The sequence below is a fragment of the Podarcis cretensis genome, assembly GCF_951804945.1.
Source record: "Podarcis cretensis genome assembly, chromosome: 18".
Lineage (NCBI taxonomy): Eukaryota > Metazoa > Chordata > Lepidosauria > Squamata > Lacertidae > Podarcis > Podarcis cretensis.
In genome coordinates this window covers 14,504,182-14,523,146 of record NC_137188.1, presented here as the reverse complement: position 1 = coordinate 14,523,146, position 18,965 = coordinate 14,504,182, and the positions used below count along the sequence as shown (strand labels likewise).

Below are 18,965 nucleotides of genomic sequence, written 5' to 3'. Positions count from 1 at the left end.
ATCCAGCTTAGCTGATGGGAAAGACTCAAGGCTATGAAGCACAAACCTTGCGGCCAGGCTAATGCCACCAATGTCCAGTTATCTAGCTGCATTCAGCAGCCGTGCAACAACAGTTCATCTTGTAGCAGTTAAGAAGAAAGGCCTCCCGTTGGTCTGTCTGCCCCCTCACCGCACCCAGCCCTGGTGACTTTGCATTCATTGGACAAAACACTGGGACACAGCAAGAGGGCTGCTTCTATTGGACAGTTGGGTTGAATTCTGCACCTGCACTTTTCATGACAGGCCCGCAAGTAACGCGGAATAGAAACATACTTGTTGATACAGTAATAATTAGCCAGAGGATGGATGGATGGCTACGCTTATATCTGTATCTCGAAGGTGTACAGGGTTCTCATCCTCACAACAGCCTGGTGATGTGAATCAGGCCAGGAGACCCTGAGTGGCCCAAAGTCACCCAGTGAGCTTAAGGGATCTAAGGGTCATGCCGCCCAAGCCTTTACAATGCAGGAATCACAGCAGGATTTGAACCCTGGTCTCTCCCAGTTCCTTTTCCCACACTCGTAGCCACTGCACCACACAGGTTCCTCAGGTGTCAGTTTGCCCAGACCTGTGATTGCCTCCTATGCAGGTGGAGGCCCATCTTTTGGGGGGGGGCAGTGCTGGGAAGGGCATTTCATATTTTTTTGTACTGTCCATTGTATTATATATATATTTAATGTTTCAATTGCTTTTTGATGCAAAATGACTGATCAATGTAATGATAGCTAATAATAGTAATACTAATAATGCCAAACTTTTCAGGGAAGGGGCTTGGCTTCTCCCTTAGCACAGGCCCTGCTGCAGCCCTGACTCTTGCCTGTTGTCGGGGCAAGCCAGGCGTCCCCTTGACACTCTCCGCAGGTACCGTGAGGCTTAAAGGTAAGCGTTCGCAGGAGGTTGCCAGCTACTCAGATGGCTTAATGCCTGCCTATTTTTGTGAGGTCTAATCTGCCTGGAACTTCTGTCCCCAGCAGACTAAGCCAGCTGAACCCTTTTAAAATATACTGTGGGATTCCAGAAGAAGAGCGTGGAACTGGGCCGGAGGGAGGTGGGGTGTGGGATTTCATTCTAGACCCTTCTCCCCATGGGCAACACCCCTGCCATGTTTCTATAAAAGACTATCAACTGCTCTAAATGCAACTTGAAGGGGCAAAAATGAAGTGATATGGAATGAATGGATATAAAAGCTATCAGTTTGCTGCAGTGTTTTATGGTTGAATTGCAAAGGATCAGAGTTTTCCTTCTCCCTGATGGCCTCCCTTCCCAGGCGGAAAAGCCCCATCTACCCCCCCCCTTCCCTCTCTAGCACATGCAGAAACTGCCTTCTTGACTGCTGGACCCCCTCTTGGTCTTTTCTGCTCCATCTGCCAGAGCCTGTCTTTGCACGCAGGAGAAGCCCCTAACTCCCCGAGGGTTTGAGACCCATTGGCTACACTCACCAGTGGAAGCCATTCCGGGGATTGTGGCCACTGTGGCATCCTGGCAGCTTCTAGGCGCTGCTGCAGGTGAGAGCTGAATGCAGGTGGGGACCAAAGGTGGTCAAACTGCCCCAGAAGGAGCAGGACCTGTCCCCCACCAGAGGTACCACCCCTCCCCTAACACCCCATAGAACCCAAAAGAACATGCAAACATGCATTATACTAGGGGGCATTGCTTTGCAAAGATGTACATATTGTGCAAAATTGCATGCACAAACGTGTATTAGAAATCTGGAGTAAAATGCTGCTAAACTTTCATGATTTTTTTCTTTAAAATGCAAACGGATGTGGGAATGTGGAGAACCGAACTAAGGGATGGGAAAATGAGAAACTGAGAGAAAACAAAATTAATAGATTTGCCAAACCCTAATTTCAATTGCCACTAAAGTCAGGAAGGCAGTGGAGGTATATAACACAGATAAGAAACTGGGCTTCCAGGTGGAAAAATCAAAATTGGAAACAGAATTGTTAGATCCCAAAACTAAGAACTTGTCAAGAATATATAACTTGCTGTTGAAATGGAACACTCAGGATGAAATGGTGAAATCTGCTATGATTAAATGGGCACAAGATGTTGGACATAACATAATGATGGCTGACTGGGAACAGTTATGGACCACAGGTATGAAATTTACGGCATGTAATGCCCTAAGAGAGAATTTAATGAAAATGATTTACAGGTGGTACATGACACCAGTCAAGCTTGCAAAAATTTATCATTTGCCCGAAAACAATTGTTGGAAATGTAATGAGACTGAAGGTACATTCTTTCAGCTTTGGTGGACATGCCCAAGGATTAAGACATTCTGGGAGATGATTTATAATGAAATGAAAAAGGTATTTAAATATATCTTCCTGAAGAAACCAGAGGCCTTTCTCCTGGGCATGGTCGGCCAATTGGTGCCAAAGAAGGATAGAACATTTTTTTATGTATGCAACAACAGCAGCAAGAATACTCATCGCGAAGTATTGGAAGACTCAAGATTTACCACCCGGGAAGAGTCGCAGTTGAAGTTGATGGACTACATGGAATTGGCGGAAATGACTGGCAGAATCCGAGACCAGGGAGAAGAGATGGTGGAAGAAGATTGGAAGAAATTTAAAGATTATTTACAGAAATATTGTAAAATTAAGGAATGTTAGAAAGGTGTTGGAATCAAGTTACATGGCTTTAGCAGAAATGTTATAAAGAATTAAGTACAATAGATTGTAAATGGATTAAAGGAAAAAATAATGTTAGAATTTGTTAAGTTAAATGATAGGACAGAAAATTGAGGAAGATGGAAAGGATTTGCTGAGATAATTAATCAAAGTGGAATACAAAAAAAGGGAGGTGTGAGGTCGCTGAAACAAGTAAATGAAAGTTAATAATATTGAAAGTATTGGATGTGTGGTTTTTTCTCTTTTTCTTTTAATTGTTTTTGGTTTTATTTTTGTTATGTATATGTAGTATTTTTGTCTTTGTATTGTATTGTATGGTTTTGTTATGTTTAATTCTTTTTCTTTTCTTTCTGTAACTTTTAAAACTTTAATAAATATTATTTAAAAAAAAATAAAGTCAGGAAGGCAGATCTGATCCCTTCTGAGACAAATCCATCTCCTGGCCACCTCTCTTGGCTTGCAGAAATGGGATGCTTGTAACAACGTCATGATCTATTACACCTGGACCTCGACCTTGCCAGAGCCTGAATGAAAACTGAAATGTGTGAGAAAAGGGCTGAGAGAGCAAAGGCTGGAATAGGAACTTTGAGTTTGCAACCATGAGAGAAGGACAGAAGGTCACAGACGCAGGAGCTATTGCTAAAACTCTTGAGGAAGCAGGATGGAAGGAAAGATAAGAAAGTAGCTGTGTCTCATGATTAAGCCAGTAGATGCTAGTAGAATGGATTATTGCCACACATGGCAGCTGGGGGAAATTGGAGGGCAGGTTCTGCAAATCCCAATTTCTGGCTGACCCCCGATTTCACTGCATTTTCAGAAAATGCCAGCCCGTGTCTTACGCTTAGTTTCTGCAAAGTGGAGGATCCTGCTCCTTCTTCGGCTGTCGATCCATACGCAGGGGCCCCTGGCCTCCCTTTTGCCGGCCCTTCTCTCTCTCTTCACCAAACAACCCAAGATTAAGAATCGTAATGAAACAATGAGCTAGTTAATAAGACCTGATGGGATTGATTACCGAGAATGATAACACATTCTCACCCCCTCCAAGCCCATTTCGTCCAAAGGTCCCAAAAGCACGTCAGCAATATATTAATTAATTGACTAAGCCCAGTTAACTTCCTCACAACACAAGCACTGCAAGGGGAGACTGCGCGACGGTTTTGGATTGCAGTGGAGCTCAGGCTCTGGGGACGATGGCCGGCTGCTGCGGTGATGGGAAAGCAGTGCAGGGGGAATCCACACCTGCAAGAAAGACCAGCTCAACCTGCTCAGGCCTTGCAGGTTTGCTTTGGGACTCGGCCTGCACCCAGAGCAGCCGAGTGCAGGAGCCAATAAGGGCACCTCTTTGCCTCTGGGGATTATTGCCGCTGTGGCCGGACTCAGCATCTGTGCCAGGAGAGGGTATGGAGCGGGGGAACTGAACGTTGTGTGCATGTGTGTGTGAGCTTGTTGGGGGTGGGCTGGGAGATCTCTGGCTCAAGGCCACAATCCCACATCTTCACCATCTGACCTGCACCTCTCCCGGACACAACTGTGCCAGGACGGCCGCAGGGCTGTGCCAGCGCTTGGAGCATGCAGCTGTCACCTCCAGCTTAGCCCTGGATGTGGCGGAAATGGGGCTGGGGTGCGTGTAATCAGATTGATTTCCCAGTGTAATCTCGCGGGGCTTAGACATAACTCAGGGGAACTGGGCATATTGTCATGTGGGAATGCCCCACACTAGCGGCTTTGGGTTCCAGGTGCATGTCAGGAAGAAGAGCGGTACAGAGACTTCTTCCGGGTGCAGTTGGCCAGAGGTATCAAAGCTAGTTGTGTCTCCCCTTCTGATGCTACAGGCATGGAGAGCACAATTTTGTAGCCACAGTCCTAGGCAGGCCTTCTTCAGAATGGCACAGTCCCTTCAGAACGGTGCGTGCAGAACGATGGGCTGGCTGTGGGCTTCCTGACTGTCCACTGTTGGAAGGAGGGTGCTGGGCAGAGCACCAGGTCTGATCCAGGAAAGTTATTAATCAAAAAGAGCAGAAGGCAATTGGTGACTACAAGAGGGATCCACAGCAGCCAGCTGAGATCTCTTTTTTGTGTTTCGATGTTTGTCCAAGGGTGTTTTAATTGACACAGGGATTGGTGCCACGGGTTAATTAAATGTGCGGTGTGGGGCTGACCTGAGTCTGATCTAGCAGGCTCTTCCTAGGCCCTCACTAGCTCCCCCCCCCTTTCCAGGGCATAGAATTGTAGACTTGGAAGGGACCCCAAGGGTCATCTAGGCCGAAGAGGGGCAGCTGGCTGGTTGGCTGGCACCCCAAACAGGAGCATTCCTCACTGCATTCCACATTTTTATGATTTCTAAATGCAGGGGCAGAAGTATTGCGGTGGGAGGAAGCCTTGAAGGACCTGTGAACCCCTCTAACTAGTTTCTTTCTCCCTGCTGCTCACCTTTCTGCCCAATAAACTGCCCTTGGATGTTTTGGGGCCCTTCTGCATTCCACCCCACCCTGATCCAGCCTTGTCCCATCCAGCAAAGTTCTCTTAATGAACTGAAAAAGTGCTAAGTCCTTTTAAGAGCTGGTCACGTGGCCACCTCCCCCCCCCAGGCCATCCAGCTCTTGGCCTTAGCCCCCCCCCATCTCCCCAATCCTTTGCCCCCCCTCCAGTAAGCTGACACAGCGTCTCTAAGTGTTATCAGCTTTGGTGTCTAATAGGCTTAGTCAAGTTTAAAACTGTCATTTGAGTGAACTAAACCCCCTTGATACCCCTGCCTTGCACCTCTTTAGCCAATTTGGCTTCAATTAGGGTAATTGGGAAACGAGGAAAGAAGTGTAGCATTAATATTTTAAAGTGATGAAGTGATTACAGGACCCGGCCTAGGAAGGAAATCAATTTGCTATCTGCGTCTTGGGAAGGCAATTATCATCATTGGGCAAATAATCGCCCTCCGATTTCTTCCTCCTCGCTGCTCAACACCCTCCTTTGACGACACCTTAAGGAGGTTAGGTGGGGGGGGGCAAGGAGGGGGAGCCTGGCAGGGTGTGGAAAAACTAAATCCTCATACCGCTCAGACTGGCAGAGGGCAGCTGGGTTAGCCGCTTTCCTTTCTGCCAGAAACGGAGCCCTGAGATCCGTGGCTCCAGGACAGTTCCCTTTACCCTGAGATCAACCACTGTGCTTTCTGGTCCCAATCCGCAGCAGATCCACCCCCAGGTGCATCAGGGGCATTGTGAAGCACCTCACAGGCCCTGCACCCCAGCAGAGGGCTTGCCTCACTTCCCCAGAGCTTCCTAGTGGTGCTAGCAAAGTCAGGTGCTAGTCCTCATGATTCTGAATGGGCAGGAACCTGGGAAGCCATCTTACATCCAGCCAGACTATTCATCTGTTTCCCCCAGTATGGTCCAGTCTTCAACCTTTTCAGAACCACAACCCACTTTTAACCGAAACATGCATGGGGGCAGGACATTTCTTCCTCTTTTGCCCTGTATTTGGAACCCACCTTGGGTCAGGCTGTGGGTGTCTCTGCTTAGGAGACCAGCATTTTCTGCAGGGCAACTTGCAAGCATCTTTCCAGCTCATCCTTCTGTCTCCAGGGACAATACGGACAGCTCCTCCCTCTCTTTTTTAACTGACTCTCAGGTTTACAATCTAAGAAGAATGACTCCAAAGTAGGTTGGGAGGGAAGAGGAAATGTGTGAACTCAGGTTTAAGTTCTTAGTTACAAGTTATTCTAATAACTTTATATTGCCTTGCAGAAAAAGTGTATATTGGCCAAAATTGCATCTGTAAACATTTATAAATTGGGGAAAATGTACACTAAAATGCAGGTGGGTTTTTAGGAGGACTTTACAAATTAATGAATCTCAAACCAATGCAGAAACATGGGAAAATGAATTTTAAGACTGGGAAAATGAGAATCAGAGAGAAAGGAAGGCTAATCTTCCCTGGTCATCCTGCACATGTTGTCGGCTCCCGTCACCCCCCACCCTGGTAAACGGTGCCAGCCTTATGCTGAACGACTTGGCCCTGGGGGCTCTCAAGTTCCCTCACCCCCAGAACAAGGAGGAAGCATCTAGCTTGCATTGGAGTCTCACTTTGTTGTGACATTAAATGCTTCCCTTTGAAAATAAAATAAAACAACAATTATTTTGAAAAGAACTTTTCTTCTTTAAAAATTGTTTTGCACATGCATGTGTTGCAGTTGGTGAATAATAATGGCTCATTTGCTCTCTTTCTCAGCTTTGCGGGTGGGCTGCTTATTACGCCTAAATAGTTGATTTAATTGAAATGTCATTTAATTAATGAAATGAATTTAAAGGAGCCCAACTCCACTTGGGACAGATGGTGGAAGCTCAGGGGTGGTAAAATCAAGACAAAATTGCCTTCTGGTTGAAAGAATGCCAGCTTTGCACTTCTAGGGTTGACAGCCTCTGTTGCTGGCTAGGGGGGGGGGCTGTACAAACTCAAAAGCACTCTGTTCCCCAGCTGGACATTCGAGGGAAAGCCTGCTAGTCCCAGCAAGAACACGGAGTGGGAGAAGGAGGTACAATGAGCGGCATCAGAACATGATGCAAGGTTCTTCTTGCACATTTCAAATCAGAAAGGCCCATGGAGTCCAGCATCCTGTTCTCCCAGTGGCCAAGCAGATGCCCCAATGGGACCCCCACAAGTAGGGGGCATCTAGTCCAACCCACTGCAATGCAATGCAAAGCATCCCTGACAGATGGCCCCCCAACCTCTGCTTAGAAACCTCAAATATAAAATCAATACATAGTATATATTTTCATTGAGAGAGAGCTGTTGGAGAATCCAAACTAAGCCTTCGTTATTTGAGGGGGGAGTTGTTTTTTGGAAAAAGCTATTTGTGCACAGAAACACGAAGGCACAAGGCAGAGGAGCATCTTCTCGCGATACAAAAACTTTTGAATCTTTTAATCCTCCACAGGCCAAACAGCAGTGTCATTGCTGGATTTTGCTGTTCTCACCAAAGAAAACCTGAGTTTGTGTGGGTTGTGCTTCCCTTAAAATCCATTTGAGAAACCAGCCTCTGGAAGACTAGCAGGAGACAGAGTGTGACCAATTTGTGTACCCTGAGCCTGCTCTGCTATATCAGTAAAGAAGGACACAAAAACAGTTTTAAAATAGGCCACAAGCTTGGTGGTTACAGATGTAAATGAGTTTAGTGTTGGGCAAATGGACCTCCCCACCACTAAGGAGGCAGAGGGAAGCAGAGGCTACTATTCTCCCTCTGCCAAAGACCAGGAACGAACCCAATGCCATATTCACCAAAGTTGTGGGCAAAACCCTCAGACAGGCCCTATTCGCCTGAGGGGACAAATTCCTCCCTGGACCCAAAAGTGGCATCCATGAAACCCATCGCAAGGTCCCTCCAGGAACAGCACAGAGCAGTATTAAGGTGTTAAGCTGACAGCCGTTGATTGGTCCCAGATGGCAGATGGGCAGATTTGAATCCTGCTGGCTGGCGGTAAAGGCTGGAGCCCGAGACCAAGCCATGGTGGGTAGGAGATGGCGCTGGGATGTTGCCAGGCCGCAAGCATCACCAGGAAGTGGTCAGAGGATATTCCGGGGGGGGGGCATTTCTCAGACCAAAGGGAACCTGCAAAGCTACCTTATTATTTTTGCTGTGAGATGCTGGAGGCCCTTTATGTCATCTTGCTATATTTACAGTGCTGCACTGAAATATTGCCTTTTGCATGCTACTATATGGCGCTGTGGGTTAAAGCCTCAGCGCCTAGGGCTTGCCGATTGAAAGGTCGGCGGTTCGAATCCCTGCAGCGGGGTGCGCTCCCGCTGCTCGATCCCAGCGCCTGCCAACCTAGCAGTTCGAAAGCACCTCCGGGTGCAAGTAGATAAATAGGGACCGCTTACCAGCGGGAAGGTAAACGGCGTTTCCGTGTGCGGCTCTGGCTCTGGCCAGAGCAGCGATGTCACGCTGGCCACGTGACCCGGAAGTGTCTCCGGACAGCGCTGGCCCCTGGCCTCTTAAGTGAGATGGGCGCACAACCCCAGAGTCTGTCAAGACTGGCCCGTACGGGCAGGGGTACCTTTACCTTTACCTTTTATATTTGCTATTGTGTTGTTTTGCTGCCTTCATTTCATAATAATTAAATTGTTTTTGCAAATGTGTTCGTGTTTTCTTTGCTGTAAGCTGCTTTGAGCGTGATGTCTGTGTGTGTGTGTGTGTAAAAGGCACAGAAGCACAACAAACACAATGTAACTACGTTTTAAATCCTATGCTCACAGTTTATACAAAATAGAACATTTCAAAGCTTACATTCTAAAAAGCAATCATGTTATGAGTTCCATCAGATTCTTTACTTCCCCAGTCTAGAACAAGGCTGGGAAATCTCAGAGCCACCCCCTTGCCCCCCCCCAGAAGCCTGCACGGAAGAGATTTTGGCCCTCACACTGAAAAAGGTCACTAGGAAAACTGCATAAAAACTTGTATATCATTCGGAGGAATTTGCACCAGAACACTCATGAATTTTCATGATGAAATAGCAATAATTGCAAACTGATGTCGAAATTTGAAGAACCGAACCTAAGACTGGGAAAAGTGAGAAAGCGAGAGAAGCCCAAACTAACACAGCTGCCCCACCCTAGTCAGGATCTGTTAGTCATGGCAGGTGAATGGGAGCTGCGTAGGGAGAGGCAGAGCTCCCACCCACAGCGTGCATTTAAAGCACCTTGAAAGTGCATGGCTTCCCCCAGAGATTCATGGGAAGTGTAGTTTGTTGATGGTCCTGCAAATGGTAGCTCAGGGCCCAGGGTTCTTTGGGGGAAGCCATGCACTTTCAAGGTGCTTCAAAGGTCCACTGTGGATGTGACCTTTCTCTCCTGAGGGACAAAACGTGGGGCAGACCCTGGCTTGTGGGCTTCCCACAGATGCATGTTTGAGAGCAGGATACCGGCCTCTCACCCAGCCGGGCTCTTCGCAATGGTCAAAGTATCTCAGGACATTTTGGAGGCTGAGGCCGTGGTTGCCATGCCTGGTGTCCAGATAACGGACTCAAATCCAAGGGCCACAATAGTTTCTCCATCCTGGCCACACACAGCCAGGCATCAGGCAAGCTGCCCATGTGGGGGGGGTGTCAGAGGGAGGCCCACCATAAGGCCTGGTCACTTGCACTTCGGAGGACGAAACTGGGGCGGAGGGGGAGGCCTGTGGGCCATGATCCTGCCAGAAGCTTCTCTCCTGCTGCATGTGTTCCTTCAAGCAGGGTCTCCCTACACTTTGACACACATTAGGGCTGCTGAACCTCCTGCTCGATTGTGCCCAGGGTTCACTAGTGGCATTACGGCACAAGCCACGTTCAGCTTCGCACCTGACCCCCCAAAGCATCCTTGGTGGTGCTTCCAGGCTCTGCCATGCCAGTTCACACATCCCTTGGCTGCAGAGCAAGGAGCTCCCCCCCCCCCCGGCCCTGGGATCCATCCCTTCAGCCTGCTGCTCAAAGACAAAGGCCATTGTTTCCACCCTCCCTCCATTTCTGTGGTGCCCCTTCTTTTCTTCTCTCTGTGTCTAATCATTCTTTCCCTCTCCTGTAATGAGGGGATTAGGAGGGGAAACTGCAGCGGGGGGCTTTTGTGTGGAAGACAATCCAAGTGGGGAGGGGGCGGGCGCCGCTTGGCCCATCATTGCGGTGCCTGGGTGTCCCCTCCGCACTGCCAGCCGCCCCCAGCCCAGCCCAGCCCAGTGGATGAACCAAGGGGACACTTAGAGCAATTACTTAGCCAGAAAGTAACTGTCAATCATTCTTAAAGGGGAAGGCCTCCAATTAATAACCTCGTCCTAATCCGCTGGACTCATTTCCAGTCTGCAAGGGTCCAGTGACATCTGCAAGACTAAATAAAGAATCTCCTTGGGGCTTTAGGCGAGGTGGGCTCCGTGACAGCTAAGGCGACCACTGAGCATCTTGGCTGCCAAGCGAGAAGATTGTGAGCGAGTTAGCCGCTTGTTTGGCTTCCTGAAGGGGACCGTCAAAGTTAAATACTTCTGAGCAAATCCAAGTAGGGCCGGGAGCAGGTAACAGAGCCTTCGTAACCATCTTTCTTTTCTCTTGTTTCCTTTCGATATGATTATATCCATCGCTTGTTAATGTTGCTGCCCTGGGGGATTTTGCCGAAGATTCATACCAAATCCTGACAGAAAATTGAGACAAGTAGATTGTTTTCCTCTCCGTTCCAGAGAGTGCTAGAGGTTTGCTATGACTCCCAACCCCTGAAACAGGGGCTGCAAATATAGAGGATAATTGCTTTTTTTATTTTAACAATTTGAAAGGGAGGAAGGAGAGCATAGCAGTAAGTTGCAGAGGGGCCCAACCGTAACCCCTCGACCCCACCTAAATAAAATTGCCACTGAAATCACGGAATCCCAACATAGATGTGAATAATAATACAAATTAAGGTCATCAATAGGCAGTTCAAGCTGATCAGCTGAAGCAAGAATATAACACCCAGCCCCAGTTGACCTGATTTCTACATTCCAGGAAGTGTCTCTCTCCTTCCCAAGAAGGCTGGCTTCACTGAATTCTACAGCTGGGAACTTTTATTACTTTCCTCCCCAATATTAGACCATATTAGGAGGGCATGGGGGACCCCCCCCAATATTCCAGAACTGCTCCCCCTTTGCCACAAGTGGGCCCAGCAAAATGCCCTTTCTGCCCCCCCCATCCCGTTTCCAGTCCCTGTAACATTGCCGGAAAGCAAAAGTGTCTTTTAAGAATAAATCAACATTCGGATAGCAACTAAATCCCCAAGAGATTGTGCGTCTCGGCGATGCTTTTCCTTTCAATCTTCGAGCTTAAGAACTTAAAGCCAAAAAGGGAAAAAAAAACCTGCTGTGGATAAGGTGGAGTTGATTGTTTCAAAAAGAAAAAAGATATGAGGGGGAAAGACATACTGAGCCTGGCTAGGACAATCAGGCAGGAAAAAGTGGATAAATAAACTGTCTATTTTTCTAACTACATAAATTTTAGCTAAAACCTTTTGTTAAGAGCTTGAAAATAAATAAATAAATTCAGCACATCTTTTGACATCACCTCTGCCTTCTTGAGTACTGTGAAGGCCAAGAGGCTGAATTGTGGAAGGAAGTGTTGGACAAAGAGAGCTGAAACTGACTCAGTTTCTTTTCCCAGGAAGTCACTTGTGGACAACTCCACCCAACCTGGCCTGGGCACAAACCCTGCAGGGCGGGGGGGGGGGGGGCTACAGATGGAAATGCAACAGGGTGTCAGAAGAATTTTGTTGGGGCGGGGCGGAGAAGGGAAGATGCCTAAGAGACAAACTTTCTGTTGCAGTGTGAAATTTTGTACAGGGAGGGGGAAATCCATTAATTTCAGTTTCTCAGATTTTGCGGGGGGGGGGGTTTGCGTCATTTCCATTCTTAAGTTTGATTCTCCACATTTCCAGTTTGTGGCTGGGCGGAGCAAGTATTGTTTCGTTTTAGGGAGTGTGACTTAGGCAGGTTTGCCTTTAAACATGAACCAAATTAGATTCCTTCCCCCTTCTAATTTTGTGTAGGGGATCCAGAGGTAGCTTGGCCTGAGGGCAGGATCCAGAGCATCGCTGAGGGTGATGGATCCAGTCCAGGGAATGGGGAAAGGCTTAGCAGACCCAACAGGGACTTCTCCTGCACAAACGACAGGGCTATACATTTATTTTTTGCAATTATGTTTATATCCCACCCTTCCTTCCTAAGGAGTGGGGGCAGGCGGGGGGGGGGAGGGGGACAGGCATCAGTAAGTGATCAAACAGTCTTTAAAAGAATTGCAAAAAGCAATTCTGATGCAGATGCAGATTGGGAAGATCTCTACTTCAAAGGCTTGTTGCCAGAGGAGGTGCCCAAAAGACATTTAAGGGAAAGGGAATTCCAAAGGGCCTACATTGTGCAGAAGGAGACTCCTGAAAAGGTGGCATCACCTACAGAGTAAATGGGACTATAGCGGGGGAGACAGCCTTTCAGGTCTCCTGATCCCACACTCTATAGGGCCTTTTACACCTTGAACGTAGCCCAGTAGGTTGCTAAGTGGCAGCTGGTGAGAGCGACACATGCGGGTTGCACAGGAGAATTTCCTGTTGGATCAGGGCCCATGCAAATTACTCGCCACCTCCCGAATCAATATAATCCCAGGAGGCCACAAATGCTTACGCCACAATAAGGTGTGCAAGGCCAGTTTTTCAGGGAGCAAAAATGATGGCTCAGAAACACAAACATGCCCCCCAGCCTCCCCCCCCCCCCCCATGAGCATTCATTTCAGGCCACTTTAGAAAAGCTTCCCCCTTCCAAAAATCATTTGCTGTGCAGCTGAGACTGGGGACAGTTTTCAGCCAGTGAGTCGCAATGTCATCGTAGGAAGTCTTTGGAACAGCAGGACACATGGCGCTGGGGGATGTGGAGGGGCTCAGATGAAAAACTGGGTGACTCTTCTGCACAAACAGCTACATCCCAGCCGCACAAAGGTTCACACATCCACCCACCCACACCCACCCCATTCTCCATCCAGGCCAGGGAGAGGCAGCCTCAGACGATGCTGCAGGGCCAGAGAGGAAGGGGGTAGCCCTGAGGGCCCCACAGAATTATAGCGGGAGGCATGTGGCCCCTGGGACTGGGGCTTCCCACCCAGATGTGGGGAGTGGGAGATTCATGTCCCTACCCACACTGTGACAGGAGAAGTCCTGTTGAAATCAATGCACCATTGAGCCGCTCTTTGTACGGGACACAATCCTGCCTCCACTTTCTCTGTATCTCAAAGCTGCAATGATTGCTACTCTCCCACAACCCTCCCTCCCTCTCTCCTTTTATACCTCACCCTCCTATCACCATAATTAAGTTGGCTGCGGAGGTCCTGGGGGAAAACGCAGAAGGGAAAGAACAATCCACAGCATGCCATTGGGAAACTGAGGCTCAAAATCCATAAGAGCTCATTCTGCCAGGGGGCAGAAACTCGTTTTAAAAGGAGAACATCTCTGGCTGCCTGGAACAGGACATCTGATTGCAAGTCCCCGTTGTGTTGCTATGTAACTGAACGCTTTCACCCTCTCCCTAACAGTTTGGGGGACATTGTTACAAGGGCACAAACTGGGGGTAGAGGCTGGTCCATTCACGGAAATGGGACATTGCCCCGCCAGCCTCAGTCCACTCTCATCCAGCCCCCCCCTTTCCTGCCTTGCAAGCCTGCCAGCTTCCTGCTGCTCCATGGGCTCAGTGTCCCCCTTGCAGAACTCAGAGGGAGGCAGGAGAAGAAGGGGACTCCCAGTGGGAGCTTCAATCCCTGGTGGGGCTGTGAAGGGACTCCCTGTCTGCAGCCCTGCAGCCCCTGTTGCCCCACAGAGTGAGAGGGACCCATGGCCGCTTCCTCGGTTCCTCTTTGAAACAATTGCCTTACTCAAGGCCATGAGGTCTAGAATCTTTGCCTTTGGGAGCAGCCCATCCCTTGGCTTGGTAGAAGGTTATCCTAGATGTGTGTGTGAGAGAGGGGGGGGAGGAAGTAGTGGCACGAGACAGGTGTCTCCTCATCCGCCTGATCCAGGGATTTAGCCAGGATCAGGGCTCTTGTAGTGGAGCTTGGCAGACACAGCGTTGTGCCAACTTGGAAAGCAGCAGGCAGACCAGGAGGCTCTGGCCGCTTCCACCTGCTGGCGTCCCCCTTGGACCTGACATCTCAGGAAAAGGGACCAGGTCTGGCTTGCTCTCCTGCCTTCTTCATTTTCTTCACCAAAAGATTTCAAACCTGAGGTACTAGCACCCCACCCTGCTTTTAAACAAATTTTGGGAATAATTAAATTGCACTAAACTGTACCCGAGGTAATGAGCTGGTCTGGGATTCTACTCCCAAACTGTTGATATTTTATTGTTGTTAATTATTATCTGCAAAAGGGGCATTTTTTTCTTTTGCCTTAGAGAGGCAGGAAAGATGGCCCTCTCCTTAGGGGACTAAGGATTCCCTTATTGCAACCCTAAAGGAGGGATGGAAAGACCCTTTCCCATTTTAAATTCAGCTTTCCACATTTCTGCCACAGCTTGTAAGAGAAAAAAATTAATCCTCATGAAAATTCCCTAGCATTCTAATGCAAATTTATGCTAATAATCATATTTTGGTATGCAGTTTATACTTAACAAACACATTTTTGAAAGAAATTTATCCTAACGTAATGTATCATTGAATGTTATTTTCATATGCATATATGCACACTTTCCTGTAATATGTTCATTTTTTAAAAGGTTGGTTGGTTGGAGACCTGCTTCCTAAACAGGGTGTTGTGGATCTCATGCAGCTTTGAAAACTGCAAATCTGATAGAGTCCTCTTTAAATGCATCAAATGCTTCCTTAGCATCAAGTCATAGATGACATTCCAGGTTGGGGTCGGGATGCAGAAGGGAGACACATGCTCTAAGTTTGACCCTTAGCATCTCCAAGCACAGACACCTGCTGCCAGTCAGTGTGGGCAACAGAGCTATGAGGACCAGAAGACTCTTTCATTTTTAGGCGAAGGATACTAGCTCAGAGCTAGAACACTTCCTTTTCACGCAGAATGTGGCGCGCATTAATGGGTTAATTGCGATTTCTCCCAGTTTCTCATTTTCCAATCTCACGCTCAGTTCTCCATGTTTCCACCTCAGTTTGCAAAAATATTGTTTAAAGTGAGTCTTCATGAAAACCCATCAACATTTCATGGCAAATGCATCCTAATATGCACATTTCTGTATGCAATTTCCCCAAGCGCCCACACATATTTTTGCAAAGTGATTTTTTCTGATATAACGTGGGTTTCGTGGGTTATTCTCACTAGTTTGTGAATTTCTGAGACACACTCTTAGCTCAGTACAAACATTTTTGTACAGCTTGCTTGGCTGTACAAGGAAAGCATTGCATTGCAAAATTCGGGTCAGTGGAAAAATTCAAACGATGGCTGTGTTTTGCTTTGTGCAAAACACCAGAAAGTTCTTTGCAATGTTTAGCCTAGACACTCGGTTTACTAAACCTCTTGGCTAATTGCAATCATTCATATAGAAAGTGGACTAGCCCTTGGCGGGCCCTTTAAATTTCTGCACTGGCTCTGCAGCCACCACTGACCAGCGAAGGAGGAACCAAGCAACCCATCACTCCTCTAGCCATCTCCTCTCCTAATTGCCTGCCGGGAATTCCTGGCCACCACTATGTGACCCACTATATCTGCCCCTGAAAAGTACACTGCTCAGAACCACCCGGAGCCCTCTGACTTTTCCCCGTTTCCACGGTCTGCGCAGGTCGACGGCCGAGATGTTCCTCAGCAAGTGCGAGGGGGAGCTGAGCGAGCTGCCGAAGAGCGTGGACAGCGAGGGGACCACGCCGGAGAACCTGGAGGAGGAGCAGCCCAAGAAGAAGCATCGCCGGAACCGGACCACCTTCACCACCTACCAGCTGCACGAGCTGGAGAGGGCCTTTGAGAAGTCTCACTACCCGGACGTCTACAGCCGCGAGGAACTGGCCATGAAAGTCAACTTGCCAGAGGTCCGGGTTCAGGTGAGCAAGAACAACGAGGAGCTCTTGGGACAAAGTGGTGGAGCTGATGGCGCTGCCATGATGGAGTCAGACCACTGGTCCATCGACAGCAGCCTCTCTCAGCCGTGGGTCTCCAGGTGTCAGGGGAACTGGGTGCTTTTAATAAGGGGGCCGGGCTGTTTCTTCCTCTTCTTCTTTGAATTTATATACCACTCTGTACCCGGGGGTCTCAGAATGAAATCAAGATATAAAACCACAAAATACATAATAAAAATAACAACAACCCAATAGCTTCCCCCCCCCCCAAAAAAACCCCACATTTTAAAAGGGCATAGGATGTAAATCAGATCAACCAAAGGCCTGGTTAAAAAGGAACGTTTTTGCCTGGCGCCTAAAGATGTATAGTGAACTTCCCTGGGGAGACCATTCCATAGACGGGGGAGCCACTGCAGAGAAGGCCCTGCTCTCGTGTTGCCACCCTCCACACCTCTCAAGGAGGAGGCACATGAAGAAGGGCCTCGGAAGATGATCTCAGGGTCTGGGTAGGTGTATATGGGAAGAGGCAGTCCTTGAGGTATTGTGGTCCTGAGCCATTTAAGGCTTAATTGGTCAGAACCAGCACTTTGAATTGGGGTCAGAAACTAATTGGTAGCCAGTGCAGTCGGACCGGGATTGGTGTAAGCTGCTCAAACCGTCTTGCTCCAGTGAGCAACCTGGCTGCTGAATTCTGCCCGCTGAATTTATTGCAATTATCAATGTTTATTTTTAATAGATATATATTGTTTTTCTGTTTTTAGCAATTCTTGTTTTTATCTGTAAGCTACCTTGAGTGCCATCAGGGGAAAAGGCAGGGTGCCAATAAATATATAATAACGATGCTGATGCTGCACTGGATGCTTTGAGAAGGTGCTTCTCCTTTTCTCAGGTCTGGTTCCAGAATCGGAGGGCCAAGTGGCGCCGGCAAGAGAAGATGGAGGCCAACTCCATGAAGCTCCACGATGCCCCCATGCTGTCGTTCAACAGGCCCCCCATCGCCCCCAACGTGGGGCCCATCGGCAACTCCCTCCCCTTGGACCCCTGGCTGACCTCGCCCATCTCCAGCGCCACAGCCGTCCACAGCATCCCGGGCTTCATGGGCCCCACGCAAGGCCTCCAGCCGGCCTACACAGGGCACTCCTTCCTCAACAGCCCGCCCGCCATGCCCCAGAGCATGCAGCCCATGGCCCCCGCCGCCTACCAGTGCGCCACCACCTTTGTGGACAAGTACCCTCTGGAGGACGTGGACCAGCGCAGCTCCAGCATCGCTTCGCTGCGGATGAAGGCCAAGGAGCACATCCAGACCATTGACAAAACGTGGCAGCCCATTTGATGGCGGGGCAGGTGACCCACCATGCCAAACACTGGCCAGGAAGGGGGACAGAGGAAGGAATCGACACCGCGTGGTCTCTCGCCAGGCGGCTCTCAGCTTCTTCCATCGCGGCCAATGACTATGACGTGGCCTCTCAGGCACTGCAGACGGCGTTTCTGCTTCAAGCCAGCTGGGTTTACGCTGGATAATGGCGATGGTTTTGCAGTCATAGTCGGGCGTTGCCTCGAATGAGAGAATTTAGCACCACGGACTCAAATACTGAAGTTCTTGCTCTCCCCACTTTCACTCTGACTCTGGTTGGGGGAATTCCCCACAGGGGATCTTCTCCTTGCATGGGGGCGGTTCCAGTTGTTATGGGGATGAAGGACATCTCTCCACAGAAGTTTGGCAGTTTGGGCTCTGCCATATTCCTCTTCTAGCAGATATCTGGGTGATATTCTGAGTTGTGGATTGGACTGGTTGGATTCAGTGATTCCTGCACCCCCTGGAAAGGGGAAATCAAAAACAAGAAAACGAAGGTTGTGATGGAGATTGAAAAAACAGGACCAGATGCCCTTGGCAAGGCTGTGACATTGCACCAAGTCACTAGTCCTCATAGAGGGCAGATTCAGTCTTGGAGCAACTGATTTGTATTGATTGCAGGAGAACAAAATGACTATTAACCATCCCGACTGGCACCCATCAGTCGTAAATCCCTCCAGGCCAGATGGACAGCCCCTTTGTTTCGACCCAAAGCAGATTGCATTCCAAAGTGGGCAGACCACTTTCTGTTTACACATCCATTTTCCTTTCTCTCTGTGTGGGTTTCACTTGCTCTGCTTTTTCTTGGGTAGACATTTCTCTCTGATGTTTGTCTCAGAATTGCCACATTTGGTGTGATTTCTATGCAGCAGAGTTCAGCCAACAGAATGAAGGAAGGGAAAATATTTTCTTTAATAATTTCTCACTTTCTCACTTCTTTCAATCCATCTCAGCATAGTGAGAAAGACTGATGTCTGCTCAGTCTGCTACTCTGACGCCTTTTGCTGGTCTCAAGGCGGGACAGAGAGGTTTGTGCGTGTGTTGAAACTCGCTTACTGTACAAAGGTACCGGGGGCATCCACTGTTCCACACATTTTGCCTTCACCCACCCCTGGGACTCTCCACCCCGCAGCGAAGAAGGAACTGAGACACTCTGGCTGCAAAACGCTGCTTACCTGCCTTCAGCAACCGCTTTGCTCCCCAGGCTCACATTCCCAATCTGTCAATATGCAGTTAGCAGCACTGGTGCCGACTGGTGCTTGTTGCCCCAAAAGAACGGGAGCTGGGGGGCGGGGGGGGGTTGGGAACTAAAGGCCGCCTCAACTGCCTCATTTCTCATTTAAGGTGGGCTCACCCAGAAAGTTGCACTTTGCACATGCTAACTGCTCCAATCTTTGCTCTTATAGCAGC

At 48.7% G+C, this 18,965-nt stretch overlaps 1 protein-coding gene across 1 annotated transcript; it reads left to right on the top strand.

The window, feature by feature from the left end:
* Nucleotides 1-10,600: 10,600 nt before the first annotated feature.
* Nucleotides 10,601-17,831, top strand: LOC307207386 (retinal homeobox protein Rx1). Its single transcript, XM_079961162.1, has 3 exons — nucleotides 10,601-10,707; nucleotides 15,931-16,186; nucleotides 17,091-17,831. Exons 2-3 carry the CDS (start codon nucleotides 15,944-15,946, stop codon nucleotides 17,532-17,534), a joined length of 687 nt encoding a protein of 228 aa, XP_079817288.1. The 5' UTR covers nucleotides 10,601-10,707; nucleotides 15,931-15,943; the 3' UTR covers nucleotides 17,535-17,831.
* Nucleotides 17,832-18,965: the final 1,134 nt, after the last annotated feature.